This window comes from Benincasa hispida, chromosome 6 (assembly GCF_027475165.1).
Source record: "Benincasa hispida cultivar pf3 chromosome 6, pf3_genome.v1.1, whole genome shotgun sequence".
NCBI lineage: Eukaryota > Viridiplantae > Streptophyta > Magnoliopsida > Cucurbitales > Cucurbitaceae > Benincasa > Benincasa hispida.
The window spans coordinates 7,342,290-7,364,581 of record NC_143483.1 but is presented as its reverse complement, the minus strand read 5'-3'; the positions used below and the strand labels follow the sequence as shown (position 1 = coordinate 7,364,581).

The window sequence follows — 22,292 nt, the reverse complement described above, 5'->3', positions numbered from 1 at the left end:
TGTTGGTTTAAAAAAAATGGATCTTTAATGTCGGTTTTAACCGACATTGAAGATGGGCTACAATGTCGGTTTAAATCCGACATTAAAGGCCTCTCATTTTTTTTTACTTTATTAAAAAACATATTTTTTTTATTTCATATCAAATCTTCTCTCTCCTTTCCTTCTCTCTTACCAAACCCAAACCCTCTCTTCTCCTTAGTTTAGCCATGCGAATCACTTTCGATCTTCGTCGTCACCAACGTTGCTTGGATATCTATCGTTGTGGGCATTCTTCCAGTGGTTGGTCATCGTCGTGGGCGTTCTTTCGGTGGTTTTTCATCGTCGTGGGCGTTCTTTCTGGTGGTTTTTCGTCGTGGGCGTTCTTTCTGGTGGTTTTTCGTCGTTGTGGACGTTCTTTCGGAGGTTTTTCGTCGTCGTGAACGTTCTTTCGGAGGTTTTTCGTCGTCGTGAGCGTTCTTCCTATCTAGCTTGTTCCGATGGTTTTCAATCTATAGATTTGGGTCATCGTCTGGTCCAACTTGTTTTGACATTAAAGAGAGTGTACAATGTCAGTTTAAAACCGACATTAAAGACCTTTTATAACACTATCTTTAATGTCGGTTGTCAACCGACATTAAAGTCCAAAATTCTTGTAGTGAGAGTATTTAAATAAAAATGAGTTCTTTAAAAAAATATCTTTATTTTAAATCGATCCAAATGGACTCTTAGTTTTTCCTATACGTAATTTTAAAGTAAAATTTTAAAAAATAAAATGTCTGAGAAAAGCATGAAAACATAGTGGGCTTAAGAATAAATGCTTTTATTTGGGAATAACCTTTTGTTTTGTAACGTAACCTTTAAAATATCAAATTATATATCTTCTTAAAAAATTAAATTATGTACGATTAATTTCAGTCTATTATTGTCGATATTAAGTGCACACACAATTTCATACCAATACAAGAATAACTCAATTAACATAAAACATATCATCGATCAATAGGTTAAAATTTTTGCTAAACTAAAAAAAATACACATAATTTTATCATATTTTCCTCGATCCTTATAATTTTTCTTAATGATATGTTTGATAACGGATAAGTTATACCTTATGTAGTTTTAGTTATCAAAGAAAAAATAATAATCAAACTTGTTCTCATTGATTTTCATTTTTTTTTTCGTATGGACACATCAACGTTTTAGGTTTACTTTCGCTCACAATTTGATAATGATAACTATAATGATTTTCAAATACAACAATTTGATAATGATCTAGATGAAGTTTTAATGTCCAAATAAATATCTAAACTTAACTAATATTTTTCTTAGATACAAACTTAACTAGTATTTTTTTTAGATATAAAATCAATTGAACAATAGATAGATGAGTCTGTGATTATAATGCAATGTCACTCAAACTTAATGGTAGCTTTGTTATTTCCCACAATAGTTTATTGGACATTCTAAGGGCAAAACATTGTTTTGGTGTGTTACAACGACGATATTGAATATAAGACCAACAATAAATATTAGGAAAATCAATGTTAGCAGAGTTAGAGATAAGTTTCAATTATCTATTTTTTGAGTCATTAGCCAAGACCTTTAAATGACCATGCAGAAGTTTGCCTAGCCAGAAGGAACAACCCTTAAATAAGTGTCTAATAGATCATCAATAGAGTGCTCTTTTGTTGAAAACGAATAAAATTAGACATCAATGAAAGTTTTAGGATGAGAATTCCCCCCCCCCCCAGAATGCACCCATGGAGGTAGTAGGATTGACCAATTATAACAAACGAGATCATTTATCGAATTCTAATATATCATTGTATTTAATGGTGGTGATTCGTGTACGAGTATTAATTTTTCTTGAGATCAAAATTCATTATTAACCTTTTTTTTCCTTTTTAATGTAAATTAGCATCTTTATTTTTTTATTCAATATTATAGTTTCAAAACAAAAACCTACTTAAAACAAAAGTTTGCTGAAATAGGTCCACTAAATTATCAATTTATCACATCCAAACCAGCTAATTTGGAGTTTTAAAAAAAACACATTGCATAGATATACAATGAGAATGAATTTTTATGTTCTTTATACCATTTATTAATGTTGGATTATGATGAACTGGCACAGTTGAAGTGCTTTTTTGTGCTCCATCTCGTGAACTAACACTGACCCAACTGCCCCAAATTTGCCTATTTCCACACCAATAAAGAACCAAACTGAAATTAAATGCAATCATGAAAAAACAAGAGAAAAAAAATGAGTACCCAAATTACCAATTATCTCTCAAATATTCCAACCTTAATTCTCTGCCTTAATGGTGATTTTCTTTTGGTTGGTGGGATAATGAACCTACATTCATTGCTGTTTTGGTTTGCAGTTCACTGGTTTTTTCATGAATCACATTATGAAGCTCTGTGGGGTTTTTTCTTTTTACTTTTTATGCTATAAATTTCTATTTCTTTCTCATTTCCTTTACCTCAAGCTGAAAAAAAAAAAGAACAATGGGATCCAAAATGGTTTGGCTTATCATTTTACTTCTTCTCAATTTGAGTTTCTTTGATCTTTCAGAAGCCAGGCATCATAGGAAGCTCCCTTCGGCCGTCGTCGTCGGTACCGTTTTCTGCGACACGTGCTTTCAAGAGAAGTTTTCAAAGACCAGTCACTTCATTTCAGGTACTTTTACGACGTCTCGTGTTGGAAAACTTAAATCCGTGGGGTTTCATGACTCGACTAGTTAAGACGTATATGTTGATATTGATATTGAAATGTCTTGAATCTATTATCTAGAGTTTTGGATGACCAAACGCGGGTCTTGCTGTAAAGTTGGGGTCTAATGCAATGTTTCTGAAATCTAAGTTGTATTGGTATTTTATTATTTACGATTTTGGTCCTAAGATTCAGAGGAGTGCACTAATAAACACTTTTGAAATATGATATTCCTCTTTAATAATTAAATTGCTCTCTCTTTCTGTTTGTGGATGTAGTTAACACACTATTAGTGAAGTACGTAAATTTCAGTGTCGATTTTCTCTATTGTTTATGTTTTTTGTTTTCTTCGTTTTCGATTTCATAACAGTTGATATATACTCTGTAGGTGCAACGGTTGTTGTTAAATGTGGAAATGAAGGATCGAGGCCGAGTTTTAGGGAAGAAGTAAAGACAGACAAAAGAGGGGAATTCAAGGTGAATTTGCCAGTTCCAGTGAGCAAACATGTGAAGAAGATTGAGGAATGTTATGTGGAATTAATTAAAAGTAGTGAACCATATTGTGCAGTGGCTGCAACAGCAAAATCATCTTCCCTTCAACTTAAGTCAAAAAAACAAGGCACACACACATTCTCAGCTGGCTTCTTCACTTTCAAGCCTCTAAAACAACCAAACCTTTGCAAGCAAAGGCCACAAAATTCCAACACATATGATGACACGAAACAAGTCCTCGCCGCACCCCCGACATTCGACTACCCGAGTTTGCCATCTCCGATCCAAAACCCGAACGTTCCTCGGATTTACGAGAACCTTCCTCCTCTTCCATTGCTTCCTGGACTTCTTCCATTGCCTCCATTGCCTCCATTGCCACCACTCCCACCTCTTCCACCTCTCCCTGGCTTTCCACTATTCCCACCAAAAAAGAATGAAAATAATGCACCAAATGAAACTCCAAACACAAGTGAAAAACCAAACCAGTTTCATCCACAAACTCTGCTTCCTTTGAGGAGGCCACATTTTTCTGTTCTGCCACCACACAGGCTGCACCACCACCAGCCTCTCTTGCACCGGCTGCAGCCGGCAGCGGGCGGCGTAGCCCTGTCGCTGCCGTTACCTGACCTGCCTGAGATCTCCTCACCTCCAAAGCAAAATTCTCCTTGAAATATTTCAACATTTAGAATTGATTGTTGTTTTTGCGTAAATTATTCTGCTTATTTTCTGGTAAAAATCAATAATTGTGAGGTGAAAGTGATGGATTTGAGGAAAATTGAGAGTTGGGATTGGACATAAAGGTTGGTTTTGTGTTTTGGATAAGTTTGATCATATAATTAATTCATGTTGTTGGGATGGATGGGATGACTTTAGCTTTTATTGTGAAAAGTTAAATAATTGGACGGTTATATTGATCCAATTGTTTTGATTATTTTATTGAATAAAAATGACTTGTTAATAATTTAAATGCATAATTTGTAGGATCAATAACCCTAGAGGGGTGAACTGAGTTTCCTTAAACTAATAAAAACTTTTTTTTTTAAATATGAGCTCAATTAAACAAATTAACATACTTTAATTTAAACAAGGAATTCATGCAATAAATTCATCTTGAATTATATAATAAATTCGCGATAATACTTTATAATACCATATCGATTTTAACAATAAGATTGGTAATGAATATGAAAATTTAAAAACTGTCAGTCAAAATAAATAAATATGAGCAATTAACTTCAAAAGAAAATATTTCAATTCGTTTTATGCAATTAAACTATAATACCAAGAATCAATTGCAGAAATAAATTAGGAAAGATAGAGAAATTGACATCGTGATTTTATAATGGTTTAACACAACCTAGCCTACGTCCACTTCTCAAGCTACTCTCGAGTATGTCACTCAAACATGACTCTTTCCACGGTTTAGAGTCGAATTGCTACATCGTTTTTTCGGACGTAAGAACAAACCTAATTCTTTCTACGATTGAGGATCAAACCATGACAAAAACTATTTTTTCGGGATTAAGAACAACTCTTACAAAAGTTTGGAAATAATGAAGAACACACTTGCAACTCTCACAATGTAGTGGATTTATAAGTTTGAAACTCTCAACAATAATAAGGGTGTGTTTGGATTGACTTTCTAAGTATTTAAATAAGTGTTTATAAGTGCCAAAAAAAAAATGTTTATAAACACTTAGAAAGTCAATTCAAACGGGCCATAAATCTCTCTCAAGAATTATATGAAAAAAATAAAATTGGAGCTTAGAGATAGCAATAATGGAAGCTTAGTGAATTATGGAAGATTGAAAATGAGCAATACTTAGGTGCAACCTAAGTTTTATCTTCCCCTTTCTCTACATGCAACAAAAAAATTAAATTAAATTAAATAAAACTTTAAGATTTTTTAAAAAATGAATTGTCATGTAGTAATTTCTTGCTGCACCCAGGTTTTCCATTGAAAATAATAAAAATTATTGCTGAAAGTTTGGAGAAAAAGATGAATTTAAATTAAGAGAGAAGCGGGTAACAACCAAATTTTAAATTAGGTCTTTAGATCTTGAAAAACAAAAATCAACGGTGAAGATTAAAAAGCAATAAAGATTTGTGTGATTCAATGATTTAACATCAAACGACCAATTTAAGTTAATACCTAGCATCACACTCATGCAAAACATCAAATTAATTCTATCATGCAATTTAAAAATTAGGGAAAAAAATCAGTGAAAAAATAAATAAAGATATGCGTATGATTAATAAAAAAAATTATATTAATGTCACTATCAAATTAAAATAATTGCTGTAAACCTGCCCTAAAGAGAATATATATATATATATATATATATAAACAAACGATTGTGTAAAGAAAATATGAAGACAAAATTGAAGCTAAAAGTCGCAGAGAAAAACAAACAAACAAATTAATTCGCACTTATTTTAAGAAATGTAAAAGTTTGTATGTATTTCTTTATTTCTTTATTTTTATAATTAATATTTTTATAATTTTCTTGTTCTATTCCCTTCACGTAAATGTATACTTTTTAATGGGCAATTTATATTCGGCGTGTGATTAAAATTTCAAATTAATAATAGTATTAATTTAAATCATAAAATTAAAAAATATTTTGTACATGCTAAAAATTTATATGAAAAATATTTTCTTATAAACCTATAGATAAAAATATTCTGTACATATACATGAAAAAATACAAACGTGTCGATAAAAATAAAATACACACATCTATAAATTATATCGATTGTCATATTCTTCATTAAAAATTTCAACTGTCCATCCTCAATTTCTTATTCTTCCGAACTTCCAAATTTACTTCCCATATCTGTTTAGATTTGTTCATTTAAGTCGCATATAAGTACACACATAATTTTCTATAAATATATTTAATGATAAAAAAATTTCAGATTTATTCATTTAAGTTGCACATAAGCATATACACAATTTTTTATCAATAAATTTAGTGATAAAAACCTATCAAAGTTGTTTTGCAAATAAAGAAAAAAAAATTGAAACACCAAGTGAAACCATATGAAGGAAATTAGGATTGAAACCAAAAAATAACTTAAAAGGTTAAATTAGGAAAATTGTCAGAAATAACACATTTAAGTTTTCATCTTACAAAACTAACATGCTTTTTAAATACTCGTTAGAATATTTTTTCTCAATCTATCTCGCTCGAGATCAACCATCGAGATTTTGTTTTAAAAAATAACCTTTTTAACTTATAGATTATTTTGGGCCTTATCGGTACATCTAGCTAGAATTTCCTAGCTAATTTTTCCAAATATTATATGATTTTCCCAAATCATTTCGAAATTTTAAAACTACACTACCAAATAGTATATAATTTGGAGAAATTTGAAAAGATAATCAGTAAATCAATTTAGAAATTCGTGTAATCATGTGGATCTCGATGTTATTCTCGACGAATTAACAAGATTCTATATATTTGAGCTTTCTCGGTGAAACACGGGTATAATTAACACCAAAATTCGATATATTTGAGCAATTTCAATGGAATGTGGATTAATATTGATCCCAAATCTTAACCCATGTTTCGCAAAATTTGATATTTTTTTCAATTAGTACATCTCGAGTGTGTAATTCTGACGAGATGTATCGACAAATCTTTAAATAATAAGTTGAAAAAAATTATTTTTTAACTGAATTTCGATAATTGATCTCAAACGAGATGATAAGAGAAAAATTATTGTAACGAGTTTTGAAGGGGAGTGTTAGTTAGGGGTGTACATGGGTTGGGTTGAGTGTATTTTTTAGACCAACTCGAAAATCCGAGTCGATTTGATTGTCAACCAAATAACCCAAATTTTCCAACCCAACCCTTAAATTTCGGGTTGGGTTGTCGGGTTATAACTTTTGTTTATTTTTAATGAAAAATATATAAATTTATATATAACACATAACTAATAACTAAAATCTCATAAAATTAATATGCTAAATACCAAATATCCATGATATTTATTGTAAACTTTAAACAAAGAAAAATATCATAACAATTTTAAAAGAAAAATATTAAAAATTAAAAATTTAATCAATACAAAGAAATTAAACTTTAAACAAATAAGAATATATATATATATATACAAAATTCGGGTTGGATTGGGTCAATCCAAATCTTTCTTTAGCCAACTCAAAACCCAATCCAACTCAATAAAAATAGAAAAATTCAATTCAACCCAATCCAAGAACAAAACTAACCCAATATAATACTTATATTTTAGGTAAGATAGTCCGAATTATTCGAGTTATTTAAATATCCCTAGTGTTAGTTTTGTAACGTGATTTCTTTGAAATTAGTAGGAAATTGTAATAGTACTAGGTAGAAGCGAGTGGAGATTAAATTAGAGCATTTTATCTATCCACCTACCATCAAAGAGGGGCACCGGCAGCGAGCGAGAGAGGAAGAAGAAATCGAGAGATATTGAGGGAAGAAGGCGGCTTTAATTTCGCGAAATTCAATTCATAGCTTTCAATTCATCGCCTTCAATTTTCCAATCCAAAAAATTCCCCTTAAAATGCTCAAGCTTGATTTAGCTTGAAATTCCAATATCTGTGTGCGTGATTTTTACCAAAAGGCGCATGTATATAGTAATTTCCGCATATTCTCTCATTCCTCCCCAATTTTTCCGACTTCCAGGTTTCTCTGTCCTCCACCCACTATCGAAGATCGTAATTCTCTTTCGGTCTTCTCTTCTCTTCTCCCTCCACTTTACTCTTCTCTCAAGGTACTTTCTCTTTTTCCCCAACTATTCTCTATGTCCCCGGCAACCCCCTTTTATGATCGCCCCATATTTTTGTTTTTTCTGTATTGGGTTTCTGATTCTTTTCATGATTTATGCGTATCCCTGTCCCGATCGTCTATTTCTTGAGTTTTTTCTAATGGTGTTGTCGTATAATTTGAATAGCTTGCTTTTTTGTTCTTCCGTATTCCTTATTCTTCAATGGGTACATTGGACGATTCGTGTATGTCCTGGATGATGATGATCAGCTTGGTTGGCTATTGATATTTGTAATGGCATCTCATCACCTAAGGAAAGAATCCGTGTTTTCAGAGGTGACCCAGAAAAAGAAAAGGTCAATTTGGTGAGATGGGTGGGTTATTTTGACCGAAGACTATGGCATTTGATTAACACTTCGATTTATTTTTGGCTGTTTCGATAATTTTTTTCTTTCATTGTTGTGACTGTTGTGGTGGTTTTGGATTGCTGCCGACAGATTCGTGTTCCTTTAAATAATGACGGTTGTTGGTTTAATATATATGATTTAGTAAGAATTGTTGTTTGACTTGTGTTCTAGGTGATGACATTAGCATTCATCACAGTTGCTTTGAGGATAATCCCTTTGGATCCTCATGTCATTAACTTTACTGAACAGAGGCTGCTAATTTTACAGGTGAAAGTCCCAGTTTAAAAAATCCACTTTATTCGATTTGAAGAGGGAGGGTACTGGTTCGTGGAGGCAATAGTACTTCTGCGAGCTTATGTACTCTCGTCTCCATTTTCCTGCATAATCATTGGCCAAGATCTCTCCATTTGAATGCAAGTGAATAGCTAAATTGGTCTATCTGTTGACTTGGGAATCTGTTGGATTGGATAATCGAGAATAATAAAAAGATTGGGAATCTGCTGGGTTGGATAATCGAGAATAATAAAAAGATTGGGAATCTGCTGGGTTGGATAATCGAGAATAATAAAAAGATTGGTAGGAGTTTCGCACGATGGGTGCTGTTTGCTGCTGTTTGAGCGTGGAGGATTTTGAAGACTATGTTAATCCTAATAGTTCAGTATATAGGAATTGCACCTGTCTTAGTTGCTTCATTCAGAGCTTCTTAAGTGCAGTAAGCCCTATTTTTGTTGCAATATATATCATGTTATTTTGCGATATGTCACTATCAAGGAGGAAAATAGAAGTATTTATGAATAAATATACTCTAATATTTTGTCATCGCAAAGTTGAAGAAAAAATTTCTGTTATTGGTTTTGTTTTACGAGGATTTCTTATTTACATAGTAATTAGTATTAGAGTCTAGAGTCAACAAAATTTATTTTTCGTGAAAGATGATAAAAAATTGGAACTACAAATATTAGGAGGGAAATGTCTTGAATTATGCTACTTCCTTGTATATGTCATATTATTGTGTGTTTGTTTTAATTTGTCTTTCCGTATTTCCTACCGATATAATCTTGATTGCTTTATAATGCCCATTAGCATGGGTAAATTTATATATAGAGCCCATAATCCATTATTGATCATAATATATTTATGGAAAAAACATGTATAATTTGTTTCAAGCAGTCACAAGTGTTCAGCTGTAGTTTGTGACTTTATTCTCAAGATATTTATATTAATCTGTTTTCCCTATTACTTCCTCTAGTACACATTGATTTTTCGAAGAGGAGAAGTGCATTCTGTCTCTTCTTCAATTCAAGGGACAACATCTATGAATTCCACAGCATCAACAGATAACTCTTTATCTGAAATGTACCGCTCACCTCCAAGGCCATTGCCTTATGATGCCGACCCCAGATATATCCGTTTGCAGCGGGATGGATTAATTTCTAGGCGAGAGAAGGGGTCAAGCCATTTACATGAAGAGTCAGAACCTTTAAGAAGTGATGTGGATACAGATTCAGATTCGTTGGGCTCAGCAGGCAAATGGAACGGGTCTGCTTGTCTTGAGGAATCTAAAGAAAATCTTGGCAAATCATCTCTAAAGTTCCCTTCAACTAAATCTACGACTGGACTTGGATATGCTTATACATCCTCTGAAGATGAGGATGTCTGTCCAACGTGTCTTGAAGGTTGATTTATTTAATTAGCTTCAGTTTATCATGGATCTTCAATATATGGTTTTGGTTTGGCCCTTTATATTCTTGTTTGTTGAGCTTCTGGGTGATAAACAAGTTACTGATCGGCACAATTTTTAACATGCCAAATTTTCATTCTGCTCATTTAATGTTCTTTTCCCTTACAGAATATACTTCGGAGAATCCCAAGATAGTGACAAAATGCTCTCATCATTTTCACCTTGGATGTATCTATGAGTGGATGGAGAGAAGTGATAACTGTCCAGTTTGTGGCAAGGTATGGTTCCTTTCCTCCTTCGTATCAAATAAACTTGTTCAATCATTGTCTCAAAGCAACCCTATTGGTTGTCTTCTAGTCTGACTCGGATTGATGTTTGGATCTTTTTATGTTTTGGAAGTTATGAAATTTAAGTTTTGTCATAAAATTAGCGTTCCTATTATTTATGATTTCAAACTAATGATTTTAAGCAAAAATAATTGTTATTTAAACATGAATTGGGCATAAGGACCTTTTATTTTTTTTTTTATTTTTTATTTAGGGAGAAACAAGTAACCTTCATTTCATTGATAAGGGGCACAGGTGCCCATATGATTTACAAAAGATATTGACAATAAGTAGAGAGAGAAGGAAGGCTAGAGTCCTGAAAAATGGGGAGAATTTACCCCAAGTGAGAGCAATGTAAGTAAGGTGTTAAAAAAAAAAGAATTTAAATCAGTAGCTTTTTCCTTGGAAAGATGTGTCGGTTTGCTTGAACTTGAACCATGTTAACCAAAGGAAGGCTTTGTTAAAAGAGGCCTATATGACCTCCTTTTTCTGAAGAGGTAGCCCATGAAGAGCATCTCGAAAAGAGTCTATAATCATTGCTGTCCTTTTGGAATAATGTAGATGGTTTAGTATGATCCGTTTATATATATCTGGAGCTGTTAGATTAAGTTATGTTAGAATATCTCCTATCGTAAAACTTCTAAAATATCAGTAGTTTAAGAGAACACATCATCTTATCTTTTGAATGGGGTAAGTCCGATCTCATTTTTTTTTTGTTTTAATTGAAAACCTGATATTGGGGGCCCCACCCCCACTAATCCGGGGGAAGCTACCAGATTTAAACCCAGGAGACACCTAGGAAGGACTTTTCTATCTGAAGGTTCAAATGTGTGACCTCTGGGTAGGTGTATCAAGAGACCCTGCCTTTGCCAACGAGGTGCCCTTTGGGGGATAGTTGATCACATTTTGATATCAATATTTATGCTTTTTAGAATAAGATGACACATTTACGTGGTAATATTTGAAGTTTTATATAATTAAACTAATAAATGTGTAGCACTGCACCATTTTTGTGATCTTCAGTTGGTAGGGTCGGTAATTCTTAGTGTAATAACTAGTGTTCCTTCCCCATCTCCTTCACTGGTGAAGCATTGGGAAATGACCTTCAGATGAAACATGATCCTTAGATGCTCTTCTGCGTTTTAAGTTTGTTGCTTAACTAAAATAGTACCAGAATTAATCGATTAAGATTGCATGGTACAACAACTGGTGATTTTACTAAAAGGAAAAGGGGCTTTGAATATGATTAAAATTGGTGTAGAGTGAATAATCTTCTGTAAATTATTATGCAACCCTTTATTTACTTATGATGTACCTTGAAGAACTCCGCCTGATCCAGTGTGAAACTTATGACTGCCACTTGGCTATGATAATTGACGGTCAGAAAACTAGTGGAATGTTGAGTACCATTAACAGGTTTTTAAAAATGTTTTACAGTGTACTGATCGTTTTTACTTTGAATATGATTTTCAACCGAATCTGAACTGATTTGTAAAATGTGGACAAAATCAAAAGCTGAAGTAAATGATTAGTTTCTGGAGACACTTCTTTTACTTGTCATTAAACCTATGGTTAGAAAAACCATCCGGAAGCCTGGAGATTCTTTCTTATATAGGTTTATGAACTCATAGTAATCTCTTTGCGTTCCAAGGGCCATTGATATGATGATCACCCATGGGCTTAGAGGATCAAAATTTTTCATCCTCTTACACATGAAGATTTCTGAACCTCTCCAGCCTAGGCAGGCTTATGTTGGCCTTGAACACTTGAAGATAAACGCTAGAGCTTAATCAATCTTTCCATCAACATAATTGTTAATTTGATTTGTTTGTGACGACTTTACTTGAACAGGATCTGTTCTATAGGTTGTACAACTGTGTCCTTGAGTTCTAAATTTGATTTGTTATGAAACAAAAGGTTCGGATCCTAGAAAACCTAGTTGAAAAAATTAAACCTGGTCCCCTAAGCCTAAGGAGTTTAATATGGTCGAATTCTGCAGAGTAGCATTTGTTTTCTGAGTTCTGGTTTTACTGATGAGCTTGATTCACAGTAAATTAGATTATGTGATTTGTAACTGGAAAGGAAACAGCCTAACATGTTTGGATGGGTTTCATTTACTTTTATTTCATACCACTATTTTAATGTCTTAGGTAATGGCATTCGATGAAACGACTTGATGTGCATGTCGCGGACGAAGCCAGCAGCAGCACCTTGTGCATAACCAACAGGAACATGGTCATTTGTGAATATTGCAGGATAAGAGTTTTCAACCATAGTAAATATTATGAATGAAAGTATAACCAAGGTTGGATTCATCTGATTCCTCTCCCTCTCTATTTCTCTCTTTATTTTCCTCATTTTCAAAGATTATTTCTAAATTATACAGCTGAAACTGATGTTTCACCAAAATATCATCTTATAGGGGAAGAAAAATAGATGTTGTGAATGATTGAGAAACCTTTCCATTCCATGTTTGGTGTATCTACCTGTTTTCTTTCTTTCTTTCTTTTCTTTCCTGGAAGTGAAAGTTGCTCACCCTTAAATCATCTCTTCTTCTGAAAGGAGAAGATGTAAGCTAAGAATTTGAGGGTGTTATTAGTTAATTATTAGTAACCTTTTTCTAATCCAATTTTCCTCATTTTCAAAGATTTTTTTTCTATAATCTCTCCTTCACGATAATAATAATTACTATTATTTTTATAATCCAATTCTGGGAAGTTAATTCTTCAGACAATCCTTAGTAAAGCGAATGGGTTGTGTTTGAGAGTACACCAAAAAAACAATGCTTTCTTATCTGCATGAAGTTTAAGGGTGTTATTATTTGTAATTTTAAAGTTATTTGAAACGTGATGGGTTTGTTTTATTTATTTATTTTTAGTACGATGGGTAGAGAAAATTGAATCACAAACCTCCTGTCATGCTCGCTTTGGCGGCTCGATTCAGTTAATCATATTGAGTTTAGTCGGGCTTTTTCTTTTTTCTTTTTTGAGAAGTAATTTAAATATCCTTTTGATCTGTTTTTGGTTTCAATGTAATATATCGACTAATGATATAGTAGAATTAGGATAAATTAGAGTATCTTGGTCAAATCTTAGTTGATTAGGTTTAGGATTAGTTTCCTTAATTGATTAGGATTAATTTTCTTGATTTATTAGGATTGGGATTAGTTTCTCTGATTAATTAGAATTAGGATTAGTTTGCTTTCCAATTCTCTATACACAGAGGAATTGTGTTCTTGTTTTGATAACTTTTAATTCATAATAAAGATTTTGATTTTATTAATTGGAGACTTCTCTTCTTTTATCTTTTAGGCGACATTAACTATTCTCTTTTGTCAGATTTCATTTTGGTATTTTCATTCTCAATATCTTGTTTCAAGTCATCTGTGACATTAAGATAGTAAAAAAAAAATCTGAATTTTAATTTTGCTTTATGTAGCATTGAAACTAAGCAAGTGCAGGTTTACTAGGTCTTTCTTCAGATTATGAATGAGGTGTGGACATTCTTTTCTGAGTGTTTGGTTTTAAATTACAAAGATAGATATAATTTATTTATTATTATTATGATTATTATTATGTTTTTGGGTGATAATTGAAGGGAACTTTATTGGTTGTTAGAAGAATTATTTATGAATGAAAAGCAATTTTGACCATTTTAAGATCCCTCTCACGGATCTAATTAGTTTCTATATCTGAGAAACTTGAAATTGTTACGAACTTTAACTATCAATTATTTGTACGCTCCTCCGACGCTAAAACTTCAACTATCCAATTGCACATGCATTTCTTCTACATTTGTCGAAACTTTGACTATTCAATTATTCGTGTTTCATCTATGTATCATCCAACAATGGTTTCCACGGGAAAGTTTTGTCTTCAGAAAGATAATCAATTGGTATCTACTCCATATGGTTTGCTTTAATAGTTGCATCTGCCTTCTATTCATATTCAAGAGGGTAAAATATGTTTGGATTCATCATCTAATTCTGATTTAAAGTATCGCGAACAAGAGAGCATTCAGAATTATAGTGACAAATCTAACAAAGACAAGAAAAGAAGCAGTGTATTTACTACATAAATCTCACCAGATAACAATCAGCCAAATATAACAACAATTACACAACCAGTGTGCCTGATAACTCATCAGAGCATTTCATTCAAATACGAAAATCAGTTTCAAAACAGATTTCAAGCAAGTGTAATACAAACAGGTTATCTCAATATCAGAAAAGTTTGTTCAATAAATTTAAGAAACAGAGAAGCTTGTCTAAAAGCAAAAAGGGAATACTACATACACATAGCACATCATATCGCTTTACTAGATTGATAATAATGCAAAATTCCACCCAAATTACTGACAGCCTTGAACCTATCCCATTGGGCACAATGGTCCTACACGGCTACACCTTGCCTTGCCACAGATGCCTGAGATGCAGGTGATTGGAGGAAGATACATAATTAAGAAAGCAAAGGTTAACAATGGAATCTAACGAGGTAGAACAGTAATCAATTGCAATAGCTGCTTATCCAAAGATAAAAAGAAAGAAAAAATGGCAAAATTAAAATACATATTCAAAACGTGCTAAATGTTGTTTGTGAGTGATTGTTAAATGGTTAATCGTTTTTGTTAGGTTCAAATTCATTCAGAAATATGCTTTTAATCATTAATTGATTGACTAGTGATTTTTTTGAACATGACAAAAAGTGGTTTTACCATTTCAAAATCAATGCCATAAAGTGTTTGATGTTGCCAATGACCATTACTGTCAGTCTGTCACTGTTAATGACACACAGAGGATCTAAAGATTTGCATAAGTAAAAGCATAATAAATGATATCCTCGAGAGTGTTCTGTAAGAATAACAAATGACAATTCAATATGTGATGAAGGCTGCCCTTGAGAGTGTCTTTGGCAACCGTCTACTAAAAGTTTTCATGTTTTAAAAGAAAGCATCGCAAAGTATAGAACCAAACATCCAAATAATTTTCCATTCATTCTAAAAGCCATTGCTCGATAAGCACTCCTGAATACATCCTAAGATTCAATATCCTTTTCAATAGGAGAGGAGATTGAGATTCCTGCTTCAGTTTCCAACTACCCCCCTCTCAAGTATGTTTTTCCAACTAAAAAACTACCGACAGTTATAGCATATTTTGCTCCAAGATGAAGTTCTTTTACTTGTGTTGGATTGAAAAAACATAAATCTTCAGAAACTGTAAGGCTATTTATTCAGAAGTTTGGTTAGAAATGAATAGGAGATCGTTATAGGATAAGTTCAAAGTTCGAAGGAAACGAACCCTATAAAGATTTGGGGCGACATTGTTTTGCTATTATTCTCTTGGAGCTTCTTCTCCAAAGAGTTCTCCAACTATCCTCATCCCTCTATTACTTTGAGATGTTGTATTATTTTGACTCCTTTGGAGTTAGATTCTCCCCATATATGTTCCACACTTATAAATGTGAATTTTTCACTCCTGCGGAGTTAGATTTCTCCCCCTTGTATGTTCCATTCTTAAAAATTAATGGTCTAAAAAATATTGTTATTATTAAATCAGAAAGAAGAACAAATATGTGACTGCTGTTTTTGCCAGACTACAAATGAAACTAGTGTGAAACTAGTGGTACCATATTTTCTTTGGTGGTTTGTCATCAAATTTCTACTACAACATGTGCAATAAATTGTTATAAATATTTTATTTTCCAATTCTGAAAAGGAAATGGTAGTAAATGTGTACACAATACCTCTTGCACAAATCATTTACGTATCGTGATCCATTGTAAAACATGAACCACATCAGCACAACCACCAACGTATCTACAATAATATGTGAAGAATTCAAGAGGTTAACAAACAGTAAGAATTGCACGAACTAGATTCAATCTCACAGCAAAAACAATGAAATTCAACTTCTAACTAGACAAAATCCTAAATCTAGTTAACATAAGACACAGACATACCTAACAACCACGATTAAGATTAGACAACATATAACCACTTAACAACCATATCCACATGACAGGACATAACTTGAATAATGGAAAATCCATATTAAGGGGCCATTCAGCCCACCAACTTGAACTTCCACATTTATCAAGTAACTCCATTTTTCCCATCTTTTTCTACTTATCACATTTATCGAGTAACTTTATCTTCCATTTTCAATCTACTTTTTACAATTATCGAGAATTTCCATCTTACAGTTCTACACTCCATACACAAATTTACTAATTCCAGCATATTAATTCTAAACTTATTAACTTCACTCAGTGGGCCAAAAGCCCCCAAAAATCTAAATGCCAACAAAAAACAGTAAATACCACTAACTATTTGCCTGTACAATGATACTGGTATGATCCCTTCAAATCCGAAACTTAAATCTAAATGGGTACTACGCTTGCTTGAAAATGATAAAACAGACCACAGATCCCTTAGGAAATGGGGGGATAGGATAGAGAATAGAGAGCATACTGAAGAGGATACGCTCCCACCAATCCAACATGTACAGCCCAAACGTGACATTGTAAAGGTAGATCTTCCTTTGTATCCAATTCATGGCTATAGAAAACCTAAAAGCAAGAAGCAACCACCCAAGTCAAAATCAATCTAAAATTTCAGGTCGTGGAAGTATGGGAAATGGATGATGCAACAAGAAGTTATGGCAGTTTCACAATCAAACTTCGAAACGTAATGTACAATCAAACTTCAAAAAGTAATGTGTTTATTAATCATGAAGGCCCATATATTTGGCCGCTAAACATAAATACTAGATCACACAGAGACCATATTTTACTGCCAAACTTCTCGATCAAGCTTCACCAAATAGTAAGGAAAGCAAATTTTCACAAGGGAGGTCACAAATTTCCATTTTCGGATTCCTTCAAAGTCAAATTCTAAAAACAATCACAGATCTAAAAACCCATAAACACGAAAACTAATTGGTTAAACAGAACCGGTTCCACAAATGTTCGAAAGAAAAGAAAAGAAAAAAACCCATTTTCCATTGAAGGAAAAGGAATCGAAAAAAAGAGTTTTCATGCGTTTTTTCCCACGTTCGCGGCAGAAGTCAATATAGAAAGGAGAAATGCTCGCTTTTGCTTGAAAAAAAAAGAGGAATCAAGCAGGAAATTATGAATTTTAACAAGAAATTATCACATTGAAGCTGTTTATGTGACCTAATTCGTCTCACCTTTCATGCAACGGATAGAGATGAAATTTGAGGAAGGCTTGATTCGAAGACCTGCCTTGAAGCTTTAGAGGTACAAAAGCTTCTCTCTTTCGTAGAGAAGAATGAAAAGTAATTAAAAATTAGTCTGCCGTATTTAGCTTTCTTCTTTATTACCCTATTTCTTCCATAGAGTTACAAAACTATCCTCCCGGGTGAATCAATATAATTAAAAAATAAAATAAAATAAAATATCATTCATGTAAATATAATACAAGCAATAGAAATGTAAACTTATTTAAAAATCATAAAATATTTATTTACTAATTTAAAGAATTTTTAAAATTTTTTTAGAAATATCTATTGAAATCGAAAATTTACCAATATTTTTATCAAAATTTCCGTAGAATTAAAAGATCGGTATTTCCGTCGACATCGATATTTTAAACATCGATCTCACTAAGGCACATTTGGTAACTATTTTATTTTTTTAAAAAAAATAAAGTCTATTTTCTTTCCATTTATGACAATAATTATTAAGTACAATGGTTGAATTCTTAGTCAAATTTAAAAAAAAAAAAAAAAAAAAAAATCAAAAACTACTTTTTTGAGTTTTTAAATTTTGGCTTAATTTTTTAAACCATTGATTAAAAAAATAGATAACAAATGAATAATTTTAAAGGTGGAAGTAATATCTACAATCTTTCATAAATATTTCAAAATCTATTAAATAAGAATCTTTTAAAATGTATTATACAAGCAAAGCCCTACTATAAGTGTAAGGGTAGACAATAAGAACGATGAATTGAGGAAATGTTTAGTTTCGTTTTAGTTCACATACTTTTGATAAAATTTAAGTCCCGGCCATAAAATTAGAATTAGCATTTAGCTAAGTTAACAAAGAAAAAAATAATAAGAGTGCTAATTAATATAGTATTGTTGTAAAAATGATGACCTTCGTTTTTACAGCTAGTTTTTTTTAAGAGTCTTCAGTTAGCATTGGGTACTTGATTGGATTTTGGTACAATTTTTCACCCATAGACTGATGGTCAAATAGAACATTTGAACTAGATATTGGAAGATATGTTGTGCGCTTGTGCACTAGAGTTTTCAGGAAGTTGGGACTCTCACCTGCATTTAATAGAATTCGCATATAATAATAGCTATCAGACTACCATTGACACATTGCCATTTGAGGCCCTATGTGGAAAGAGTTGCAAGTCTCCAGTATGCCGAGGTGAGGTTGGTGAGAGGAAGTTGCTAGGTCCTGAACTAGTGCAGACCAGGAATGAGGCAATATAGAAAATCAGAGCTCGTATGCAAACAGCTCAGAGTAGATAGTAAAGCTATGCCGATGTAAGACGTAAGGAACTGGAATTTGAGACTGGTGTGGAAGTGTTCTTAAAAGTGGCATCAATGAAAGGTATTCTAAGGTTTGGCAAGAAGGGGAAGTTGAGTCCGAGATTCATTGGACCTTTTGAGGTCTTGGAGCGAGTTGGCCCCGTAGCTCACCGTTTGGCATTGCCCCCAACACTGTCTTCAGCTCATAATGTCTTCCATGTTTCGATGCTAAGGAAGTATGTGATAGACCTGTCCCATGTAGTTGACTATGAGCCCTTACAGTTGAATAACGACTGAGCTACGAGGAGAAGCCTATAGAGATCCTCGCCAGAAAGGTAAAAACATTATGCCGCTGGGAAATTGCTTTTGTGAAAGTTTTATGGTAGAATCACCAGTTCAAGGAGACTACCTGGGAGCGATAGGATGAGATGAAGGCTCAGTACCCGGAACTTTTTCAAGAATGAACTTTCGAGGATGAAAGTTCTTTGAGGAGGAAAGAATGTAACACCCCCGAAGTTTTTTTTTTTTTTTCAAGAATGAACTTTCGGGGACGAAAGTTCTTTGAGGAGGGAAGAATGTAACACCCCGCACATTTTTTAGTAATAATGTAATTTCAGTAACTTTATTATTTGGAATTCAGTAATTGTTATTAGTTGGAGGGAATTTTTTAAATTTTGGACTTCAAGTGTAAGTGCGGGAATTTAATTGTTGACGTGAAATTATTCAAATTGAAAATTAATGGCAGAAATTAATTTCCTTTTGAAACGGAAAGGAACTTAATAGTATAAAACGGAAAGGAATTAAATATAATTATATTTATTTCCTTCTTTTGTTTTATTATTATTATTTTATAAAAAGTCAAACCCCACCCCCCTTTTCTTCCTCACGTTCGTGAGCCCGTCTGACGCCGCCTAAAGCCGCCGCGTCAGTTTCTTCTTCATGACCTCCGTCCACCATTGCTCAAGCGTCGTTCGCTTTTGCCATCACTGGATCTATTGATTTGGGTAATATTTTTGCCGTTTGGGTTTGTTTTCGGTTGATTCTTAAATACTCGTTTACTTTTGGCATCAATTGGTTGATACCCATTGTGTTTCAACTTTGGATTCAAGTTTGTGAAGGTATTGAGGTGTTGTTCAGTGAAGTTGGAGTTTGTTTTAGCGAGTTTTGGTAAATTTTATGCTTTGATGACCCTCTTGTGGATTAATTTTGGTTGTTGAGAAATTTTGGTAAAGTCATTTGGAAGTGATTTTTTTTGAAGAAGTTACATATGGATAATTTATTTGAGACATTGGTAGTGAAGTATGTATTTGATTCAAGTTTTAATCATGTAAGCCTAATTTCAAATTATGATTAGGGGGTTGATTCAAGAATTTCATTCAAGATGAAGAAGAGTTTGGTTTGCTAATTATTTGGGCTTAAAATTGGAGGTTTGGAAGGTGAATTCGAATTGGACCACACCTTAAGTAAGGTTATCTGGAAATATTTTGTAATATTTAGGTGTTTGGATTTTGGCTTTAACTATCGATTTTAAAGCTTGGTTTATGTTTAGACTTGATTAAGAATTCAAGAATTTCACAAAGATTCAATTGTTTTTTTATTCAATCTAATATTAAGGTAAGTAATCTTACTACTGGAACTGCCCACGGGCTAGACATTAGATGTATACTAGCATGTTAAATGAAGGTTATGGCAGAATAACAGCATGAAAGATTGATAGTATAACATGATTAAAATATGTTCTGTTACGAGATCTGAATTATTTATTTATGCACATAGACACTTGAATGCTAGTATGAGATAGTATGTGCTTCCATATGGTTGTATTTGATCGATGATGTTGAGGTACACATGTATGTTGTAGAACCATGATGTTGAGGTATATGTGTATGTTGTAGAGCCATGATGTCGAGGTTTATATGTATGTCATAGATTCGACAACGATGATTATGATGTTGAGACTATGCAAATGTCCTTACCGATTAGTTAAATGCCCATTAGATTTTGTGTTTCCTTCAGGATTCACCAGTTTGTGTTTCCTTCGGGATTCACCAATTTGTGTCTCCTTCGGGATTCACCAGTTTGTGTCTCCTTCGGGTTTCATCAGAGGTAGTGGGCATACTTAATTACAGTAGGATAGGACTCAGTCTCCTTCTTGTTTTATTTGCATATGTGTCCCATGAGGACTAGAGCAGTTTATATGTTTCACCAGAGATGGGCATCTAGAGGACATAGATGCCCAATCTGACTCCAATAGTGGGGTTACTTACTGAGTATTTTATATTCATTCTTTCTCATGTTGTTGTTTCAGGTAAGGGTAGAGATGCACTGGCGATGGACAAACAAAATTCGTGATCGAGCTACTGGGACTAGTTTTTATACTTCTGTATCATGAGATTTAGAGTTCTTTTCATGTTTCTCTTAATTTTTAGTTTTGATGTTTAAAACTTACTTTTAAGAATCGTTTTTTAGACTTATTTATTATCTTTTATGATTTATGGGTACCCTACAATTGATTTAGTATTTGAATTTAATGAAAGTCTTTTGAACTTACCTTATTTAATTAGCATTTGCTTCATCATAACCGAGTGTCGTTTTGAGTTCCATGCATGCATGTATTTAGTAACAGTCTAACTTAAGTCCTAGGGGGTCGAGTCGTTACACTTCAAGATCACGAGTATAGAAAAGCTTTAGTAAAATATGTTTTGTTCCATCTCCTTTAATATATCCTCATTGGATTTGGGATATGCATGTTGTGTTGTCTTCATATAATATTGTTGGAAGATTTTTATTAGAAGACAAGCCACATATTTCACGAATATGTTGAGTTATTGATCTTAGCTATATACATCCTCGACTAGTCTTATGAATGACAACAATTTTAGCAAGATCTGAGTAAATGGTCGATATGGTTTGTTTCATCGATTATCATGATATAACAGTTCCTCCGCATGTGAACAGATAACTGAAGAAACTCTAAAACTAGAGGACCAATGAGCGAAAATGGATCGTTCCAAGCTCCATTGTGAAAGAACGTAAACATTTACAATCATACATAAATAGATTATGCATTAAAGACTAAATTACAGTATGCTTCTTAAATCAAATACGAAGGATCGAGTGACAACACCTTTGAAGAACTCTTTCTTCACGTATTTCCCTCGATCAGTCACCAATGCGTCCAAACAGCACGAACGCAACGATCAACTGGAAAATCCTTGATCACCAGCGAGTAAAACTCGATCCTCGATCCTCGAACAAAACTTGACATAACCACAAGATTACCTTGGTATTCTCGGTGTGAGAATCCATGAGTTGTGGCCTCTGTATGAATGAAGGGAAGGAAGAAGTAAACGATCAAGTAGACGATCGAGTATGCGATGAACAATCGTATAGAAGAAGAAGGTCTATCGTATAAACTTGATACTCGATCGTTTAGT

The 22,292-nt window shown here is 33.1% G+C and overlaps 3 protein-coding genes across 3 annotated transcripts; 2 read left to right on the top strand and 1 right to left on the bottom strand.

Moving 5' to 3' along the window:
* Positions 1-2,407: 2,407 nt before the first annotated feature.
* LOC120079540 (uncharacterized) lies at positions 2,408-4,100 on the top strand. The gene is made up of 2 exons (XM_039033755.2): positions 2,408-2,659; positions 3,081-4,100. The coding sequence occupies exons 1-2, from the start codon at positions 2,488-2,490 to the stop codon at positions 3,851-3,853; spliced, it is 945 nt and encodes a 314-aa protein (XP_038889683.1). The 5' UTR covers positions 2,408-2,487; the 3' UTR covers positions 3,854-4,100.
* A 3,395-nt stretch (positions 4,101-7,495) lies between these two features.
* LOC120079681 (RING/U-box superfamily protein) lies at positions 7,496-12,822 on the top strand. Its single transcript, XM_039033983.2, has 5 exons — positions 7,496-7,945; positions 8,613-9,057; positions 9,595-10,021; positions 10,195-10,304; positions 12,503-12,822. The coding sequence occupies exons 2-5, from the start codon at positions 8,938-8,940 to the stop codon at positions 12,527-12,529; spliced, it is 684 nt and encodes a 227-aa protein (XP_038889911.1). The 5' UTR covers positions 7,496-7,945; positions 8,613-8,937; the 3' UTR covers positions 12,530-12,822.
* Positions 12,823-14,466: 1,644 nt separating this feature from the next.
* Positions 14,467-17,676, bottom strand: LOC120079682 (transmembrane protein, putative (DUF3317)). Its single transcript, XM_039033984.2, has 4 exons — positions 17,539-17,676; positions 16,821-16,918; positions 16,094-16,166; positions 14,467-14,776 (listed from the first exon to the last, which is right to left on the bottom strand). Exons 2-4 carry the CDS (start codon positions 16,903-16,905, stop codon positions 14,752-14,754), a joined length of 183 nt encoding a protein of 60 aa, XP_038889912.1. The 5' UTR covers positions 16,906-16,918; positions 17,539-17,676; the 3' UTR covers positions 14,467-14,751.
* Positions 17,677-22,292: the final 4,616 nt, after the last annotated feature.

Coding starts and splice junctions, on each gene's coding strand:
- LOC120079540 (XM_039033755.2), top strand. CDS start 2,488: ATGGGATCCAAAATGGTTTGGCTTATCATTTTACTTCTTCTCAATTTG. Junction 2,660..3,080: donor GACCAGTCACTTCATTTCAG/GTACTTTTACGA, acceptor TATACTCTGTAG/GTGCAACGGTTGTTGTTAAA.
- LOC120079681 (XM_039033983.2), top strand. CDS start 8,938: ATGGGTGCTGTTTGCTGCTGTTTGAGCGTGGAGGATTTTGAAGACTAT. Junction 9,058..9,594: donor TTCAGAGCTTCTTAAGTGCA/GTAAGCCCTATT, acceptor TACTTCCTCTAG/TACACATTGATTTTTCGAAG. Junction 10,305..12,502: donor ACTGTCCAGTTTGTGGCAAG/GTATGGTTCCTT, acceptor TTAATGTCTTAG/GTAATGGCATTCGATGAAAC.
- LOC120079682 (XM_039033984.2), bottom strand. CDS start 16,905: ATGAATTGGATACAAAGGAAGATCTACCTTTACAATGTCACGTTTGGG. Junction 16,167..16,820: donor GTGGGAGCGTATCCTCTTCA/GTATGCTCTCTA, acceptor ATATTATTGTAG/ATACGTTGGTGGTTGTGCTG. Junction 14,777..16,093: donor GTAAATGATTTGTGCAAGAG/GTATTGTGTACA, acceptor CCTGCATCTCAG/GCATCTGTGGCAAGGCAAGG.